A 20,880-nucleotide genomic window follows, 5' to 3' on the forward strand; every position below is an offset into this window, starting at 1 on the left:
CATTAATAGTGTTTATGTCCTTTGTATGCTTGTAATTTTTGTGGACATAAATAAATATTTTATATGTGTGCGTGTGTGTGGGCCCGGGCCAGTGTCTAGGCTTCATACAATGTGTGTGTTTTCCCTCACACTCAAAGACCGCAGGAACAGACTCAGCATTTCCTTTCCTCCCTCCGCTCAGTTCCTCTGTCAGCCCAGAGTCACAGCCAGGCAATAGTAATGCTATAATGTTGCTCTGGAAATGGATGAACATTTAGACTTTTTTTTTTTTTTTTTTACAATTGGTTACAAGCACTTCTCAATACTGAGTTCACTTTTTCAAAGCTCTTCACACAGGTAGCTCAACAGCGTTCTGTGTGGACCAAACTGTGAATGATTTTTCATCGCTTTGACACAAAATGCAACCACTAGCAGAACTCTGTGTATCTACAGCCCATTTTGCAAATGTTTACATAGGCTACTCTTTTCAAAACTGTCAAATTCAAGTTCAAAACCTAACATACAAAATTCAAGTGGACAGCAATTTGCTTAATCACAAATACTATACACTTAACAAAAATATAAACGCATCATACGACAATTTTACTTAGATTTTACTTTGTTACAGTTCGTATAAGAAAATCATTCTGGTCCAAGGAGAAATGCTCAATAACATGGATGTTAACAAATTTGTGCACAGGATTTTAAATACTGTAAATACGCTTCTTTTGTGGAAAAACTGATGTGATGTTTTATTTTAGCTCATGAAACATGGAGCCAAAATGTTCAGTATATATTAAAATATTTGATATCCTAAAAAAGTAGATTTACAGTTTTTTACGATCGCTAGCAAGCGTTTTTCAATACTTATAATACTTTTTCTAAACTCTTCACACACCAACTCACCTACAACACACAGCTGGCAAAACAGTTAATTTTATGCTCAAAATCACATATTGTAAACTAAACACCAACACTAATTTTCAAAATGCAAGAATACTTTGTCAAAATACACTAACTCTACCAAAACACTGCAAACATGTCTCAAAATCAAATAATTCTTTCAAAACACTAGCACATGTTTTCTTCCAACAGGAACATTTAGTCAATCACAGCACAATGACATACAAAATACTAACAGCAGATGGTATTACAGACAATGCATTACTTTACATGTGTCAGTTCTACCCTTATACAACAGACAGTATATTGATAGTCAATTGTTTTTCGCACTGCAGTTACTTTTGAAGTCACTCTACATTTTTCTTTTGTTGAGTGTAGTAAATGTTTTGCAAACATTCTATATCAGAAGTGAATGACTCATCTTTACTTTATAGAATGTACAGTATATGAAAAAGGAATAAGTTACAGAATTGCTGCAGTAAAGGCTTTATTTGCAATAGGAAATTACTGCAAGAGATCAACAAAAATCTGCAATATAGCTGCTGGTTACAGTTGTGTAAAAATAAAATATACAAACAGAAAAAGGCACAGAAGAAAAAAAAAGAAAAATACACAGTCCTTTTCTAATCTACCCGGTCTTCTGCATTTGGCCACATGTTCTCGTCCACATCACTCCTTATATTTTCTCTGGCTATGCACTTTGGGAAGTATCTTTTGACGTGCCTTATCCACCCCTGGCAGTGTTCAGCTGTGATGGGTCTATTTGCATAACTTCAATCAGCTGTTTCTCAATAGCAATAAAAAAATATAGGACATATATTTGTGTTTCAATATACAATGTGAACTGCTGTTCACTTCAACTTTAGCCTATAAGTTAGGTTTAGAACATGAGGTTATCTGTTCTGACATACAGTGTGCAAGCATTTGTAAATTTGGCAGTAAAAATCCATAGTTTTGGTCTTGGTTGAGCTTGTGTGTAAAAGAAATTCAAGAGTTTTTAAAATGTGTTCACTGAATGCATTTTGTGTCAAAGGAACAAGAAATGTGTTAATGGTATGGCCCACAACAGACCGATGTTGTGCTAACTGTGTTAAGAGTTATGAAAATGTGACTACAGAACTGATAAAAGGTTGCTAGCAATCGTAAAAAACTGTAATAGTTATAGAGACAAATGGTGACAAACAGTTGATTGAAGTTACATAAATGACACCAACCAACCACAGCTGATTCCCATCTCAGTTGGAGACTAACCCAACTGTAAACTACATTAATTTTACTGTATACTGGAATGTTTGTTTCCATTTTCATTTTGTGTATTTTGTAGTTACCGTATGCCAAAAATCCCTGACAAAAACAAGGCAGACTGAAGCCTTTACTGCTACATTCCTATGACTCGTTCTTGTAGCATATACATTCTATAAAGAGGTGCCATTCTGTTCCAGGAAAATAAACTGTTACCCTGTTTTCTAATGGAAAGTTTGTAAAAAAAAAAAAAATTTAAAAAAAAGGCATAATCTATACATTTCTTATACTGTCAACCAAAGAACAAAGTAATACTTACTGTAAGCTAATTACAATGTCAAACGAAAAGAACATAAAATCATTTACTACTTCAAAGATTGAGATCAAATCTGACTGTAATGCCACCTGTTGTTAGTGCTCTTTAAGTCACTGTGTGCTTGTTGGGAGAAAACGAGTGCTGCTGTTATGGTAGAATGATTGGTAACACTTTACAATAAGGTACACAAAATTGTGCGTTACCAAGGAACGAGTAAGGAACAAATCAGGAATGAACTGCTAGTTAACAGGGAGTTCCTGATTAACTCCGAATCAAGTACATAATGACAAGTTACTTAAGAACAGACTATTAGATACCATGTTAATGAACCAGTAGGAATGATTAGTTCATGGATGCACATAATGACCAATTACTTAATGTATCGTTCCTGATTAGCTCTGAATAAAGTATATGGCATGTAAACAATAACAAATCATTACTTCCTTATTACCCCCATATTAGTTACTATTTTTGTGTCCCCTCAAGTAAAGTGGTGCATCATACTGAGTTGTTACTAAGAATGCATCATTACTTTGTGGTTATTTTACCATTCGTTACTGTTTTTGTTTCCCCTCAAGTAAAGCTGAGTATCACCCTTCCTAACCGACAAATAACTACTGATTTGTTCATGGGTATGCATCATTACTTCATGATTATCTTACTATTACAGTTTTTTACAATTGCTAGCAACCTTTTATCAGTTCTGTAGTCACATTTTCATAACTCTTAACACAGTTAGCACAACATCGGTCTGTTGTGGGCCATACCATTAACACATTTCTTGTTCCTTTGACACAAAATGCATTCAGTGAACACATTTTAAAAACTCTTGAATTTCTTATACACACAAGCTCAACCAAGACCAAAACTATGGATTTTTACTGCCAAATTTACAAATGCTTGCACACTGTATGTCAGAACAGATAACCTCATGTTCTAAACCTAATTTATAGGCTACAGTTGAAGTGAACAGCAGTTCATATTGTATACTGAAACACAAATATATGTCCTATATTTTTTTTATTGCTATTACGTAAAAAACAGCTGATTGAAGTTATGCAAATAGACCCATCACAGTTGAACACTGCCAGGGGTGGATAAGGCACGTCAAAAGATACTTCCCAAGGTGCATAGCCAGAGAAAATATAAGGAGTGATGTGGACGAGAACATGTGGCCAAATGCAGAAGACCGGGTAGATTAGAAAAGGACTGTGTATTTTTCTTTTTTTTTCTTCTGTGCCTTTTTCTGTTTGTATATTTTATTTTTACACAACTGTAACCAGCAGCTATACTGCAGATTTTTGTTGATCTCTTGCAGTAATTTCCTATTGCAAATACTGTAAAGCCTTTACTGCAGCAATTCTGTCACTTACTGTATTCCTTTTTCATATACTGTACATTCTATAAAGTAAAGATGAGTCATTCACTTTTGATATAGAATGTTTGCAAAAAACAAGAAAAAAATGCGTACATTTACTACACTCAACAAAAGAAAAATGTAGAGTGACTTCAAAAGTAACTGCAGTGCGAAAAACAATTGACTATCAATATACTGTCTATTGTATAAGGGTAGAACTGACACATGTAAAGTAATGCATTGTCTGTAATACCATCTGCTGTTAGTATTTTGTATGTCATTGTGCTGTGATTGACTAAATGTTCCTGTTGGAAGAAAACATGTGCTAGTGTTTTGAAAGAATTATTTGATTTTGAGACATGTTTGCAGTGTTTTGGTAGAGTTAGTGTATTTTGACAAAGTATTCTTGCATTTTGAAAATTAGTGTTGGTGTTTAGTTTACAATATGTGATTTTGAGCATAAAATTAACTGTTTTGCCAACTGTGTGTTGTAGGTGAGTTGGTGTGTGAAGAGTTTAGAAAAAGTATTATAAGTATTGAAAAACGCTTGCTAGCGATCGTAAAAAACTGTAGTTACCATTTTTGTGTCCCCTCAAGTAAACAGAATAAAGCACCAACTGGTCCTCACCAAAATAATGCCGTTTAATGCTGTAAATTGTGAGCTGGCTAAATTTGGAACTATTTGGTTACTAAGTCATTTCAGTTTTTCACAATTGTTTACACACTAAAACTGGAACTTGGGACACAAGCACTAAAACCTGAAACTCATGTATCAAATCCCTAAACCAAGTCTGCAAACCTACAAGCACATTTTCTGCTTTTCACTCAGTTTGCAAGTCTCTATCACACTTTTTGCAAAACACTACACACAGTAATGTGTAATTTTCTCTCATTCTCTACATTAGGCACAACATTCAAAAACTAAAATCACATGTGTTCATTTGGAAGCACTGCCATCCCATTGGCAACATCCACTCATCACGCATATAAACACTAATATCTGAATTGTTCACTCAGAAATCAGAGCTTTAGCATTATAAAAAAGGCCGCAGGTGAGCTCTCTTGTTTTTGAGAACAATGGAAACCAATGTTGCAGTGAGAGCTGGAGGAAGAGGAGTGACAGTAAGAGGAGGAAGAGGAGGGCGAGGACAAAGAAGAACAAGGAGAACAGTTACTGTATCTCAGATGAGATCCGGGTCACTTTGGTTCACCATGTGGTCCACATGGGTTGAGCATGAGGGAGGCTGGGCAGAGTCCAGTGCAACCTGAGCTTCACTGCTGCTTCCATCATCCAGATATTCAGAAATGAGAACAGGCAAGTAGCCTAATCTCTACACCATGCTGCTGTTCTTTATACTGTAGTATACTGTAGTAGTAGTACTACACTACTACTACTACACATCAGTAGACCTGTGCTACTCAGTGATGGTTGGCCAATGTTACAGTAATGTGTCATTTCATATTGAAAAATAGAAATATTCTTGTACCCTAACCAATCACATCATGTTTTTAGATCTTCTGCAGAACTGAGAGACGACAAGCCTTGGCTTGTGATGTAGATGAGGTGCTGTCTTCCGTTGAGCACATCAGTGTGTAGTCGGTTGTTAGAAAGATGTATTCATTTGATGGTTGTGTGTGTCATTTTACGTAACACACAATTCTCCAGGTGCAAACACTAAGAGTCAAAATTGTTCACACACCAATCAGAACCTCAGGATAGATAGATAAAAGGGCCATGGGTCAGTTCACTTGTTTTGTGATGTGAGGTGATGTTGATGAGAATCTCTGGCCTGACCCAGACCAGAGACGGGATGCTGAGGCAGAATAAATGTGATTTCTTTCTTTATGTACAAACTGTTTTTTTTTCCATTGGTTTATATTGGTAAATACATGGAAATTATTTTACTGTATTCTACGTTCTTTATCAGTTGCATATTTTTACAGTACATTTACTTTTTCACTCAATTTCAGTTTATTTTACTACAGTATGTTGAGGAATTACGTAAACATTTTGAAAATGTATACATGTGTTGTGTCTTTATATTGTGTTCATCATGTAAAGAGATTGTTCTGGGGGAAAACCATAAGCGCCATTATTCATTGCAGTAACAGGTTTTTACGGTAGTGTTTTGAATTGATCTCACCAGTGTGTAATGGCTGTTTTGTAGTGTCTGTGTATTTGATGGCTTTTGTGTGATGTCTGAAGGCAAAGTTTGGTTTAGATGTAAGATTACATGGTTTTGAGTGGAGAGTTTGGTTTTGACATGGAAGTTTGAAGTTTGTGAAGATGAGTGTGCATTATGCATTTGTGTTTAGAGTTTTGGGAAATGGAGCATAATTTCAAGAAATGTGTCTTGGCAATCAAAAAAAACTGTATTGCAAAATAACATTTTGAAAAGAGATAAAATGGTTTTGAATGCAGTGTTTCATTTTGCCAGGGATTTGTGGAGTTTTGCATTTTGTGTTAGTGGTTTTGTGTTTAGAGTTTTGAAAAAATTAGCCCTAGTTTCAGAAAATGTAAGCAATTTTGAAAAACAGTTATAAGGTGTAAGGTCTGCTATGTGGATTCCTAAGCTATTTGCTGCAGTTATTTTTTTTCTACCGCTAGATGTCATGGTGTCCTGCTGCAGGTGTCCTGCACAGCAACAGCTGAGCCACTGAAGTAATGATCAGCACATAGTGGATGAGGTTTTTACATGACACTGACTGGGAAGACGCATCCCTCTATCCTTCACCGTGGACCACAAGGACAGCTGTCACCTTGGAGGCTGAAAGTGGGATCTGAATAAACTGAAGTTTCAACCAAACATAGCAGACCAGTAAATGATTCTAGTGCTGTGATAGTAACTCACTGCATGAATGAATGTCACCAAAACAGGTCCTATCCCAACTAACTATCCCAGGATCAACTTATAAACCTGGTGGATGCTACATGTTAGTCCTTCCTTGGACTTGCAGCTTTGGAGGCTTGCACAGTCCTTAATTTCCCGAAAGAGATCAATAAAGTGCTATCTTATCTTATCTAATTTCCAGATGTGCCTCTCACACCACCAACACCCATCAGTGTTGATGGTGATATTAGATTTCTGTATGAAAGTAGTTTCTATAGCCGAGTTTACATTATGCTCATTGTCTCAATGCAAACTACTCCACCTTGGGGTAAATTTCTAGTTTTGCAATAAGACTGTCTGCCAGACAAAAGACTGAACAAGATCAGTAGCAATATTCAGAGTGTCATTTTTTAATACAGGAAGAAAAATCCAAATATTTAGGACTCTATTCTGTTAGTGGGCTATAGTGTTATGTGACAACAACATGATAAGGCCTTTCACTATGAGACTATGAGGGTGTTCCCTTTCTACATTTGATAATCTACATTTTAAAGTAAATATAGGCTGCTTGATTTTACTTAAACTAAATCTTTCTGAACCCAGCAGTTAGTAGTTCCTCTAAAGAAAAAGGTTTTGCAACAATAATTTGTTGAAAATGATGCACTTTCAAACTTCAAGTTTCAGAGGAAGCATAACTGGACCACAAACTGTAACATAACCTTTAGAGGTTAATGCATTAACACTCGAATGCTCCCAAATACTAAAACACAAAAACACAACGTAGTATCTACTCTTGATAGACAAGTTATCAATACATTATAATGTTTAGAGTATGTATGTTGTGTTGCCTACATGTCAATACAGTACCTGTAGCTGTCTGCTGTGTACAGCATGCAGAACCAATGGACTGAAGTAGAGCAGATCAAAACCATGTCATGCACTGCACCTCTTCCTCCTCAGTACACTGAGCCATTAGGTGGGTTAGCTTCTATTAATCTGCCTTTACATTGTGGCATTTAAATGCAGCTTCAGTTCCTTACTACTTTTATTTGAGTGGCTTAGTAGAACTAGGTAATGAAAATCATGAGTTGGCCCTGTATCTTTGTACAAGCATTTACAGCACTGCTGTGGTAATTTGACAAGATGCCATCATACAGTCAGTATGTCTGTCTGTTCGTACGAGTGGTTCTTGCATGAGATGGCATAATGTATAAACTTGGCTATAGAAACTACTTTAATACAGAAATCTAATATTACCATCAACACTGATGGGTGTTGGTGGTGTGAGAGGCACATCTGGAAATTTGATGGGGGGGGGGGGGGGGGGGGGGGGATATAAGGATATTTCCCATAACCCCACGCCACGTTTCAAGTGCAAACTTGGTGCGAACAGAGTCGAGCTCGTGTGACGTGACCAGACATCATCATCATGATTGAAATTGCTTCTTTGTATGTTTTTTCCTCAATGGATGAAGTGGGGTTACAACCGTGGTTCTGGGTTGCTATGGTGAATTCAGAGTGCAGACATTTGCCCAGTTTCCCCCACGAGGATTATTAAGGTTTCATCAAATCGAATTTAATTAGCAGCCATCAGAATCCCCAAGGTAACATTTTACGGAAAAACATTATTTTCCCCCAGAGTTTTCTGACTTCCTCCACATGATGATGATGATGATGACGATGACGATGATGGGTGTATATGTTATTGGCTCGTATTGAAAGATAGGCTATAGTCTTGCTTTACTTGCATAATTTGTAAACGCGTACCATACTTACACACACAACAGTTAGGCTACCATGTATTTTTACATAGCAAGTCTCCTAATGTTTTCTCACAGCTAAAACCGATACTGCACATTGAGCAGATACCATAACTTTTTTTTTTTTTTATCCATTTCACCAAGTAATGGCCCAAACTGAGGAAATACGATGCTCTTTTTTTCAACCTATCCTGTAACATATCCCCCTTTTGAGGATCAGATAAAAACTTTTATTTCTGGCAACATGAGTTAGTTAAAGACCTGGGTTGAATACAAATTTGCGATTTACAAACTGAGCGCTCCGCTCCGGTGTTTCTGCCACTTTAGGGAGAGAGAGAGAGAGACAGAGAGATTAATCATTGCTGTATTTAATTTTGTAATTGTATGGAATTTTGCGATATATGAATACTGTAATAACATGTTTTTTTGTATTTTTTTGTATTTGTATTGTATTTGTGTGTGGGACAATGTTTTGTATTGTCAGCAATAGTATACACAGTTTGTCCAGTTTTTATACAAATACCAAGCATTTTTTTGTGTCAGTGTTTATGCAATCATTAAAGGGTGCTATTCATTTGGTGACAGTGTTGTAGTGATTGACCAACTTTGTGTGTTTTGGCATATGCGGTTAATGTTTTGAGTTTAGGTTCATTTGCGGCATTTGCACAGGTGATATCATGTTGTGTTGTGAGAAATGCTTTTACTGTTTTGGGAACTGCACTTTGAGTTCTGAGAATGAGGTTAGCGTTTTGGAAAATGCATTTAAGCGATTGAGGAAAAACTGCAATGAGAAATTTCATATTTTGGTCGACTATCCCTTTAACCCTTGCCTCAGACCCGATTGGTTCTGTGCATTTTGTGAAATGTACGTTAGAGGGAGCTACTTCTGAAATCTGATCTCAACTCTACCGAATTCAGCCATTACTACAACTCTGTGGTACATTTCTTGATGTTTCTCAAGGTAACCAGAATAAAAACAAGACTTCCGATTTTTACTTTAAAAATAAAATTATTATCGTCGAACCCTCGTTGTAGCACCTTTTGTGGATTATGGTGCTTTTATTTTGAAGGCAAAATAGCTCACTTCCGGTATTAGCCATGCCAACTCTGGCTAACTTGACTCTGCTGTCTTTCAGCATCTCCCAAACATTAGCCTACTGGCTAGCTGTTAGCTAACCAAACTCTTAGAAAAACAACGCTCTCCACGCCAGGCTAATCTATGAGTCGTAAAAGAAATCACAGTTTCGTTGAAACAAGCTTGTCTCCTGAACTACAGAGCGCCTTCATGGAGCCCCCCGAGTCAGCCGGTCGAGCTGACGGCGATTTCCTGGAATTAGAGCCCGACGAGGAGCTCCTCTGCTCGGTCAGCGACATCACCGAGCACCTCGGCAGAAATATCACCGTAGTGCTGGAGACGGCGTTGTCCGAGATCCGCAAAATGGTCAGCGTCAGGATACGAGTCCTGAAAATGGAGCTACGCGAGAAAACGGACGAAATTGAGGTGTTAAAGGCGAGACTGGAGACGGTTCAGAGGGATGGAAGGGACATCTTCCCCGGCGCTACGTCCATCGAGGCGTCTTCAGCAGCTGGCTTCAGGAAACCTGACTTCAACTCGGGCAACAAGCACAATAACTCCGACCCTAGGAAAGCCAAACCTGCCATGCCCGGTGTCAAGAAAGAAAACATAAATGCAATTTGTGACTATCTGATGAAGGACAAGAACTCGAGGGGATGTACTGAAATGGATGGCGACCAGACCAGCCAAACCAGCAGCGACAGGGAGGCTCGCCAAGAGCCCGAGCCGCACTCCCTCAACCTGTGGTCGGACAGCGGGATGCCAGGCTCCGGGCATGGAGATGGCGAGTCTGACTCGGCCACAGATGACATCTTCAGCATGCTACCGTCTGGCAGCAAACGGATCTATGACTACGAATGGATGGCAGGGATGGAGTACACCCCAGACCTGAAAGGTAGTCAGGCCCATTTTAGACCCTAAACGTGCCAGCCCCAAAAGCAAAACTCCATCAAAAAATCAAGTAGTTTAAAGTTGCCTCGCTTATTGGCAAATGGAAATGCCTCGTAAAACACGACTTACGACATTTTCTGTATATACATGGGCCACTCTTTACTTCGGCATACATCCAGTATAGTCCGGAACACACAATTTAATCAAATGTCAACTATTACAACTGGTTAGCCTGTTATTGCCACCATATTCCTCCACAGTACACACATACTGCTTCTACACAGTAGTAGCAGTATGCACACACAGTAAAAGTTTAACTTTTATTGAAATAAGTGCTGCATGGTAGATAAGATATATGCCGAATCAAAGAGGCGTTCCTAACAATTCAGAAAACGTCTTAAGTCGTGTTCTACGAGGTGTGTATATTTGCCGACAAGCAAGGAGGCATTGAATTGCCAGATTATCAAATGGATTTCAAGGGACAAGAGAGAAGGTAGCTAGGGGGGCATAAGCCTTCTGCTCTGTTATCATGTTAGCTGGCTTTGTAGGATGGGAATTGCCATCCTCTTTTTATAGCTACAGTTAAACACAATCAAGTTAATGTCTAATATGATCTGATAATGTGAACAGCTTACTGTGCACATTTCCTCTATACATTTGATAATGTGAACAGCGAAAAATGCACACTTGCAAGTCCGCTTCAAACTTGTAAATCTGTCACTGAAGATGCTCTATTGATCTATTGCATTTCATTCAATTTATTCTTTTGTGGTAATTACGGGTTGTATTCTCTTCACTACAGTTTCCTCATGGGGATCACTCAAGTTTCATCTAATCATGTTAATCAAATTATATTTTTCCCAGGCATGAGGGAACCAAAGTGTGAGAGCGCCCCGTCGGAGGAGACGGAGGAAACGGAGGAGAGTGAAAATGAGTCGTCGGCGAAGGAGGGAGATGGTCTGGACCAGGCACAGGCCCCTCTCTCCCATGTCCAGCCCCCTGAGTTCTCCATGGAGCCCCAGGGCTCTCCAGGCGAGGGGGGGAGTCCCATGGAGGGTAATGCAGACCGGCTGGAGACAGGTGGGTGAGCAGCAAGATAGCAGGTCCTGTTCTACTTGGGAACACAACTGATTGCCTCAAAGTAAATGTGTGTGTTTGGGTTGTACCATACATCAATACCAATAATACATGTAAAACTCTAGTCATACCTGTATACCAGGTATGACGATCCATAACGATACCATACATAGATTGGAGTTTCAATTCTACAAACAATTCACGGAGGCAGAAATCATCTCATTGGTTGAGTTAAACCTCATGGGCGGAGCCAAAGAACCACAGTTATTCTGGCTAGTTTAGTATCATTCAACAGTGCTTGCGCAGACATTCCTGTCATACAGTTCTTACCTCATGTAATCCTTTCATATTATTCCTTGTGTGTGTCATAGTGTACTGTTGTATTGGTGCTGACAGTCAACAGTTCATCAGTACAAGATAGTCAACAGTTCATGGTCAGTTCGGTCAGTTTCTTAGAAAATCCTGCCCCTTGTCCTGGTCACTCAATTGTAATAGGCTGCTTTATATAGCCAACCTATAGGGAGCTGAAGTGGAAGTGTAGGCCGAGGTTAATGCGATTTTCCATTGACCGCAAAGTAGTATGTTGTGTGCAACTAAACAAATCAACGAATGGTGTTGAGATTCAGCTCTCGGCAAACTACGTAGTATAAGCTTTTAGACAATTTGTACATTTCTATCATTTTAGGGCGTAGAAAGTTGCAGAAACGATGGAGAACTACAATATAGAATGTACCAACTGTTGATAGCGGGGCTGATCCTCCTGAGTAGGCAGTAGATGCTGTCGCTCATGGCAGGTGAGCCATATGCTTTTTAGATTGCTTATATGTAAGTAACCTTCCATACATTGACATAGGGTAAAGACTTAAGTTGCTTGAACGAGGCAGGATTTTTTTATTTATGCAGGATAGGGCAGGGATAAGACTGCCTTTGTATTGTGCATGCAAGCGTAAAGTAACGTTACATTACATGAATGAGTCTTTTAGAGCGGTGATTCAGTACGCTCAGTTCATTAGAAAGATTTGTTCAAAAAGATTTGTTCGTTCACGTAGTGCACAACACTAGACTGAAACCCAGTGAAAAGGGCAAGGGGTAAGAGAGGAGGTAGCTAATATTATGAAGCCTAGCGCTCTGCTGCTAACTGTGAGAGAGAGAGAGAGAGAGAGAGAGAGAGAGAGAGAGAGAGAGAGAGAGAGAGAGAGAGAGAGAGAGAGAGAGAGAGAGAGAGAGAGAGAGAGAGAGAGAGAGAGAGAGAGAGAGAGAGAGAGAATGTGCTGGTCTGTGTGTGTGGGAGTGTGGGAGTAAGGTAGGGTTAGATGAATGAGTAACAAGTATCAGTCATAGGCATGACTATCATATGACTATACAGCCACTAGTGCACTGAAACAACAGTGTTCTTGTCATGACTGGCCCAGAGGATTAAAAAGTTTGGTTCAGTTGTACTTCAAAGATGCAGCGACGCTCTTGGAATTCTCACCTGAAGTCATTCTTCTGAATCTGCTCTCTTTTTGATCTAATATTCTCTATCATCTTCTTTCCCTTAGACATCCTTCCCCTCTTTCCTCTCACATTTTTTGGGCCATGTGTGTTTTAGGAACACATGCATTTTTGATGGATTTGAGCAAATTCATTTTTTTTGGAAACCAGACAGCTTGCTTTTTGATAGTTTTCACACTACCCTAAGAAAATCCACTCTTAAAAATAATTTACATGTTCTTCCTAGGATCTCAGAAAGTGCACAACTTCATAAAAAAGGAACACAACTCCAATTTTTTTTCAGCTCTTTTCAGTTGCATCTTGATCGCAAATCACCACAAATAACGAACAAAATAATTTGCACAAATGTACATATATGCAGTGCAAATAAAGACACAAAATAAAAGTATAAAATGGAGTCAGATTTCTGGGAAATTTTTGTTTTTTGTAGACAGAGCCTGGTATGTAATCTTCAGTATGAGGCTGTAGTGGAGCTACTCAGTAGGGGGATGGTTGCTATATACAGTATATATACTGTCAAAAATACATACATTGCTCCTACACAGGTATGGAGTGTGAAAAATGTGTGACAAATTAATTAGACAATATCCAGTCTTTGAAAAGTTTGCGAATTACACAAAAAACACTGATACACATGGAATTACACATTTAAATAGATCAGAACTTGACACATTGGGCTTAGTAGTAGTCAAGACCACCATAATCGAGTCCAAGTCAAGTCCAAGACCAGGTCCAATCAAGTTCTAGTCGAGATCATGTCAAAAAAAAAATATCTTACAAGATTGGCTTTCACATAATAAACTACTGCTCAACAAATCAAAGTCCTATATTATGATCTTTGGTACCAGACAGAAACTCAAATCCAAACCTGGTTCTTGTGTAATAACCTGTAATGATGGCATTCCTCTGCATCAAGTTGATAATATTAAATATCTTGGTGTATGGCTTGATTCCAAACTCTCATTCAAATCACACATTGCTCATGTCTTACGTAAAGTCAACTTTGGAATCAATGTTTTACATTGATCTCGAAACTGCTTTACACGCAGTGTTCGTAAGAAACCTTGTTCCGCTTAACACAGCATATAATAGACTCTGCAGATTTGTCCTTGGATGTCCTTTTCTCACTCATCACTGTACAATGTATGATGTACTTAAATTGCCATCTCTAAATGTAAGCAGACACATTCACTGGCTTCAACTTATATTTAAATGTATTCATTTCAATTATCCTCCTTATTTACAACAGTATCTTGTACCTTTTACTTCAAATTATCAAGTTAGGCACTCTGCTCAGCTCTATTTCTATTTCTTAAATAATTATTGGCATGAACTAGGTGATGGAGTGTAGCTGGACTGGTGTAAGTGACTGTGAGAAGAAAGAACTTGATTCCCACATGTCAAAGAGTTTTCAAAAGACGCTCAGCATTCCATTGGCAAGTGCACTGGAATGCATGTAAATCATTTTATTGGAGATCAGGTGAAAAAAAGCATGTTTTGTGCATCTTTCATCTTTCAAAAATAATAGATATGCTGAGAAAAATTCAAAGGGAGGGAAGCTGTAAATTGAAGGTTATATATAGTTATATGTATTATTTCTTTACATGATGTAGAAAGTCCAACAACACTGGCTTGTATAGAAATTCATGGAATGACATTTGTAAAGCTGAGATATTTCAGTTCTAAAATACAAACCAGCCATCAATTGACCACAGCTTGACCTTTCTAGTGTCTGTAGAAAGCATGGAATTTAGAAATCAAAAATGATATAATGAATTATTAATGGAGCATTTCCAGATTTTGTCTTTTAATGACAACAACACAGACTCAAGCCCTGGTTCACTGGTTGCCAGCTATGGGAGAAACGTGGTCATATTCACAATATTGAACTGTCTAACATCACAAGAATATCGAGTCATGGGAGTGGTAAAGTGTGTCACTCTCCATACCTCAGCGTCCAAATTTGATCTTGTAGTTTTTATCATAATAATGGAGAGCAAAGATCAAGGAAAAATTTACCATGGCTTAGGGTTTAGTGGATTGTTGCTCTTGTATCAAGTGAATGAATTTTGGCAGAAGAAATAATGTTTTATATTTCCCGTTTTCAGGCCAGCAGTTCCCCAGCCACACCTACATCTGCCCGCTCTGTGGAACCTTCTGCCCCGACTCTGTGTTCCTGGAGGAACATCTTAAACTGATACACTCAGACACGCCTGGTGCCCAGGCTCTCCAGGCCCTGCAGTCCACGTCCTCAGTTGCACCCACCCTGGGGGAGGGCAGCAGTGACTCCAGGAGGGGCGTGGGGGGGCAAAACGACGTTGACACAGGACCAGGGGCCGGCATCGGCGCGGGCCGGGGAGGGGGGCCTGTTAAAAGGGAGATTAAGATCGAAGGGGGCGGGGGGTACGTGTGTGGGGACTGCGGCCGCCACTTTAACTACCTGGGCAACCTGCGGCAGCACCAGCGCATCCACACCGGAGAGAAGCCCTTCATCTGCCCTGAGTGCGGGGAGCGGTTTCGCCACGCAGCCCGGCTAAAGAGCCACCGGCTGGGGCACAGTGGCGCCCAGAGCCCCTTCCCCTGCCCCCAGTGCGGGAAGGGCTTCTCGGTGCTCTCCGGCCTGAAGAGGCACCAACGGGTGCACACCGGCGAGAGCCCGTACGCTTGTCCGCAGTGCGGCCGGCGCTTCAAGGAGCTGGGGAACCTGTACACCCACCAGAGGATCCACAGCGGGGCCACGCCTTACTGCTGCCAGCAGTGTGGACGCAGCTTCCGCCATCTAGGCACCTACAAGAGCCACCGCTGCACCCCGACACAGTAACCAACCTGGCTGGTCGCCCAGCCTTAGCTCACTAACAGTCGGGGACTACCAAACCCAAAGGGGACTAGAGGTTACATGCTGACTCTGAGGTGTCTGTCCTCATAATATGGCTATCTATTGTCACTGCTGGTGGTGCTCATATGAGTAGTTTTCTGTTATGTCGTGGAGGAAGGGGCTGACGGTGCTACGCTGCCGCCCAAAGCTTTCATCTCCCTGGAACCTTCATGACATCTGACCCCCTGCCCCTGGCACCAAGCGAAGCTAGATTAGCCTTTATCACAGGAGGCCGCCAGGCGCCGCGTGGAAAGAAGACAGAGCATCCAGACTCCAAAGGAGACAGTGTTTGAAGGCAGAACCAGGTCAAAGTCCTCCGGAGGGGAGGTGGATTCAGGGCCGAGACCCCAGATGAAGACCTTCCCTTTGATCAACGTTGTCAGAGACGTTGCCACAGACAGAAGAGTCTACAGAATCTATTACAGCGAATATACAGGCATTTGGCTTGGTGACATTGGTGCAGACACATGTTAAGAAACTTTTGAGAGTTGAAACTATTGAAACTTCACAGTACTTACTGACATACGTGGTTCAAGGACTAGGGTTCCACTGATTGGGTTTCTGAAGGCTAACCCTAATCCTGACCATTTTCATGCTAAGAAAATCTAAAGCAAGTATTCAGTGTGATTTGTTTCTTTTAAGGGTGGAAGAGCCTCGGAAACAGTATTTAGACCATCATGGGGCACTAAAACTCTCCACTGAAACCCAATATAATAAAACATATTCATACATACTTGTATGGAATTTGATCAAACTGTCACATTAGAATCAGTTCAGATGAAGGTCTTTCCACAGCCAACCAGTGTAGTATTGATCAATTCTACAGTAATTATATACTCAATTAAACTACATCATATCCATCATAGAGGTGGACCAGATCCCGTTTTTTTCATAAGGACTATCTGACCCAGTTATTGGCAAACCGATTTATCAATCTGGAGAGACATTTTGACAGTTTAGAGATTTGCACAGTATACACCGACAACAGGAATTCACATACACATAAGTGAAGCAAGGGTTACACTTATAAGGCTACTTGGGACATTTAGAAAGCTAAATTGTGATATGTAACAATGGAAGCATTTTAATAGCAGTAGGTGTCTGCAGCATGAACCCATTCTGTGGTGATGATAGCTGGACCTAACAACAAGAACACCGGCACACTACCGCCAACATGTGGCCCACCTCTGTAACTACACCAAAAGGATTTCCTCTATGGTGGCACTACTGACTGTCTTTTATCACAATACTGCTTGGTGCTATGTGTAGAGCAGACAGTTTGGCATATTATTTTTAACCATAATGTAATCTAATGTAAGCCCTCTATTACAGACTGTGTATTGATGATTTTATATGTTTGCCTGTATGATCATAAAAACATTGTGTGATCACAAAAAAGAACCCTGAAGGAAATGATTGACATCTAAAATGTGACATCTTTTACTCAATTAATTGAATTCAGTGAAAGCTTGTCAGAAAAATTGACCTGTTTTATTGATTTGCTCCACTTATCTCTAGTGAGGAATTGATTCTTAGCTCCTACTACTGTGTGGATGACTGAACACATAACTAAAGAAGAACACACCGACCTATCCAAAGTGACCGATGAGTAATTCTTATTAACCTGTGGATGTGAAACGCTAATCATTGACAATCTGCATTCTAATAAACAGTTGTCTTTCTGTGGTGAACAAGTGTGTTTTTGACCAAATAGACTTGCTGTTATTGGACAGTATGCCACGCAATCATCATATTTCTAAGAAAGCAGCCCACTTGTAGCACATAAAGAATTGTTCATTTCAAGTGCTACAGAATCATCTGGCTTACTCATACTTTATTTGATAATAATATGATTAATAGTTAATTATGATAAACTGTCATGCCCATCAAACAACCGAGCCATACTCTAGTTGCACATGAATTGAAAGTCACAAAACAGCGTAGATAATCAGATTAAGGAGAGGGGGTGCAGGTTTTGCTTAACAGGCATGTGACAGCTCTTTTGCTATTTCAATATTGGAGAACAAAAAGTTAAAGATCCAATGATTTCAACTCAGGAAAAGTGTGATGATGATTTCTAACACAATGAGAATCATTTTGATCAGTTTTTGATGGTTAGATGGTACAAAGCTTGTAGGACTGAGTGAGAGCCGAACCTTCACTATGATTGTGCCATATAATATTGCCACTGCAGCCAATATTTCTGTCTTTGGGAACAAATATCCAGTGTTGGAACTTCAGCATCAAGCAACAATGGAGGCACAGAGATTTTGGCTAGTTTGGCAAGTAGCTGGCTGGCTGTTAACTGCCTGATTAACTACGCATACTGTCGACCAATCAGAGCATTCATTAAAACGTGGGTGTAGGTGACATCATTTACACCAGGAAGTCGATTGGAATAATCTTTTTGATTCTGTTGACAACCAGAGGGAGAGTTTTTCAAAGGGTGTTAGTCAGATTTCCACAACGCTGATAGTTATAATTTGGGTAACTTCACGTTAACAGGTCCTTTGTTAAATTATGCCATGAAATTGAGGAATGCAATTTCCCCTTTAACAGTTACCCTCCATTGAACAGGTGATGTTTGTCTCACACAAGCAGGTGAGGAAAAAAAAGCATGTGCTGCTGCATGTGCAACAGTTTGAGTGAGCGCCCCAGCCTCAATTTCTTTGACCATCCATCCATCCATCCATCTATCCATTTTCTATTGGTATCTCTGCCTCTTCAATCGATTTCTCCCTGTATACTAATTAACAATATAGGCATTGGTCTTCAAAAACCTATACTGGTCAAACCCTAATTATAAACATAACGATTTCTGACCCATAAAGTGACACCCAACAACACGTGCAAGGGTTTAGTTATGAGACCCCCTTGATGAATACAGCGGAGTGCACGTTTCTGTCCTGACAGAAATAAATCACCTTGAGCGAAGATGGATGGCTCGAGCCAAGGCTAAATGCGATTTATTCTCTCCTAAAGGCTTTGTTTGGATTCCGGGTGGCACGGCTGGCAGATGTGTGAATAGGAGACTGAAGATAAAGAAAGAGAGCGAGAGAAGTCATAACTCATGTCGCCCGTCCGCCCCTCACCCACCGTGGTTAAGGCCCTGAATAATTGAGTTTGTTGCTTGTTACCTCTGATTCTCAAGCAATAATTGTGTGTGTATATACTGTATGTGTGTGTTTGGATTCCCCAGCTGCAAAATAGTGTTAATGGTGTCCAATATATGATTGCCTACATACATGTAGAAGAAAATTGAATATGCACTCAAAGCCATTTGTCTCTCCATTCACATTATCTTTTAACAACTTGTATACTCCTGTAGTCAGTCCTTCTATTGCTATTGACTGTATATAGGGAGCTAAATTGCATGGAATGAATTATATGGAGTGTATGGAAAAGGAATCAAAAGGAACCCTACAGATAGTCGGAGGAAAACATGTCACCTTGGCAAGTTATTGTGCATTGAATAACAATGCTATGACAAAACGAGGTTTGTATTGTACACATGAGTATTGTTCTCATAACTATCATGATTCCTCGATTTGTCACAATTAGTTCTGTATGTCTGTATTTAAATGAAGCATAGTCCTGAATAATGGATGCATACATAATCTTACTGGTTATGAGAGCAGAATTATATGCGTATGTGTGTGCAACATGCTGTATATATATGTGTGTATTACCTTCTGCCTGTAGGAGGCACTGGTCCTCTGCACAACAGCCTGTGTGCGTGTGTGTGTGTGTGTGTGTGAATAATACTTGTAAAACACTAGGAATACCTTTGATACCGCAGTTTCTCATGGTATACAGATTTATAAACAGGACACCTCCTTCTGTTGATAGCCCTATAATATGTGAAAGTATATTAAATGTAGATGTGTCCCCTATCGTTTTCTCTCTCTCTCTCTCTCTCTCTCTCTCTTTCTCTCACATATTAACTCTCCTTCCCCACGCACTCTCATCACTCCATCAGTATTGGCAGCCTGGAGCAGTGAGGCGTGGCGTAAACTATAAATGACACCCAGAGGGACCTCAAGACATCTTAGGGTGCTATTGGGTGGTCTGATGGACCCAGAGATAGAGTTATTATAGAGAGCCTGCACTCCTCACTATGCGGAATAGAAGCGAAGACAGACTGACTCAGTAGACTGACCTTAGACAGTCTTCTTACACAGAGAATACAAATCAGGTTTCCAATCCTTTCTGTCACATGCGTGTGTTTGTGAATACACGTGCATGTGTGTGACACGCATGTATCCCTGCCTTTCGCCCCTGCTATGAGGTGTCATTTTCTCTTTTCCTCTTTTTTGTCATCGGCAACTAGGAGCTTTCCCGTTTTTGTGTTGGGTTTGGTACAGTCATCCTTTTTGGGGGCAACATTGTCCAGCAGCGTGATTAGCTGTCAACTGACCAATCAGAGGACCAATCAGAGCCCATATTCCCACTGCGCGTCTTTCTCTGAAGAAAAAACAAAACAGAGAAATAACTGAGCCTACTTTCAAGACGTCCCCGGTCTTCAGCAGGGTTAGGGTAGTAGCATTGACTGGAGTTATTTAAGCTACAAGTGAGCGGCTCTTTTCAGCTCAGTGTGTATTGCAGCGAGAAACAATAGTTAATGTCTTTACCTTAATGTCCAAATTTCCTATCTCTAAATTAAAGCAGAATCAGCACAATTTCACTCTGCAATCGCGTATCTCGTTCCCACAACTTTGTGTTTGCCTTAGTATGCACATCTTCCTAGTTTTAAGCGAGCCATTTATAGTGGTACGCTTCTATGTGTTGGGTTTGGTGTAGAATTTGCCTTTTTGGCAAAGTTGTCGCCTTGTAAGCCAGACGAGTCTCGCGAGTTGATCACACTGTGAGAAACGTCTGGCCTCCCTCCCCGATTTACACTATAGTGCCGTTTTCGATCGGCCGACCGACTGTAACCAATTGTAACCAGCATTTTACAGATTCCTCAAGAGTGAATGCTAGAGAGAACGGATGGATATGACTTTCTCCCTCCACTTATTGAATACATTATCAACAAGAAAATGTGCTCAGTAGAGCACAGACCTCTGCCATGTCTGACAAC

The 20,880-nt window shown here is 40.0% G+C and overlaps 1 protein-coding gene across 1 annotated transcript; it reads left to right on the top strand.

Moving 5' to 3' along the window:
- The first annotated feature begins 9,565 nt into the window (after positions 1-9,565).
- znf16l (zinc finger protein 16 like) lies at positions 9,566-16,574 on the top strand. The gene is made up of 3 exons (XM_071926120.2): positions 9,566-10,358; positions 11,219-11,434; positions 15,034-16,574. The coding sequence occupies exons 1-3, from the start codon at positions 9,608-9,610 to the stop codon at positions 15,744-15,746; spliced, it is 1,680 nt and encodes a 559-aa protein (XP_071782221.1). The 5' UTR covers positions 9,566-9,607; the 3' UTR covers positions 15,747-16,574.
- Positions 16,575-20,880: the final 4,306 nt, after the last annotated feature.

Source organism: Centroberyx gerrardi, chromosome 23, assembly GCF_048128805.1.
Source record: "Centroberyx gerrardi isolate f3 chromosome 23, fCenGer3.hap1.cur.20231027, whole genome shotgun sequence".
Lineage (NCBI taxonomy): Eukaryota > Metazoa > Chordata > Actinopteri > Beryciformes > Berycidae > Centroberyx > Centroberyx gerrardi.

What these genes read in the sequence shown, in the direction of transcription:
- znf16l (XM_071926120.2), top strand. Translation starts at nt 9,608, where the DNA reads ATGAGTCGTAAAAGAAATCACAGTTTCGTTGAAACAAGCTTGTCTCCT. An exon ending in GTACACCCCAGACCTGAAAG is followed by an intron (nt 10,359 to 11,218) that starts GTAGTCAGGCCC and finishes TATTTTTCCCAG; the next exon opens with GCATGAGGGAACCAAAGTGT. An exon ending in TGCAGACCGGCTGGAGACAG is followed by an intron (nt 11,435 to 15,033) that starts GTGGGTGAGCAG and finishes TCCCGTTTTCAG; the next exon opens with GCCAGCAGTTCCCCAGCCAC.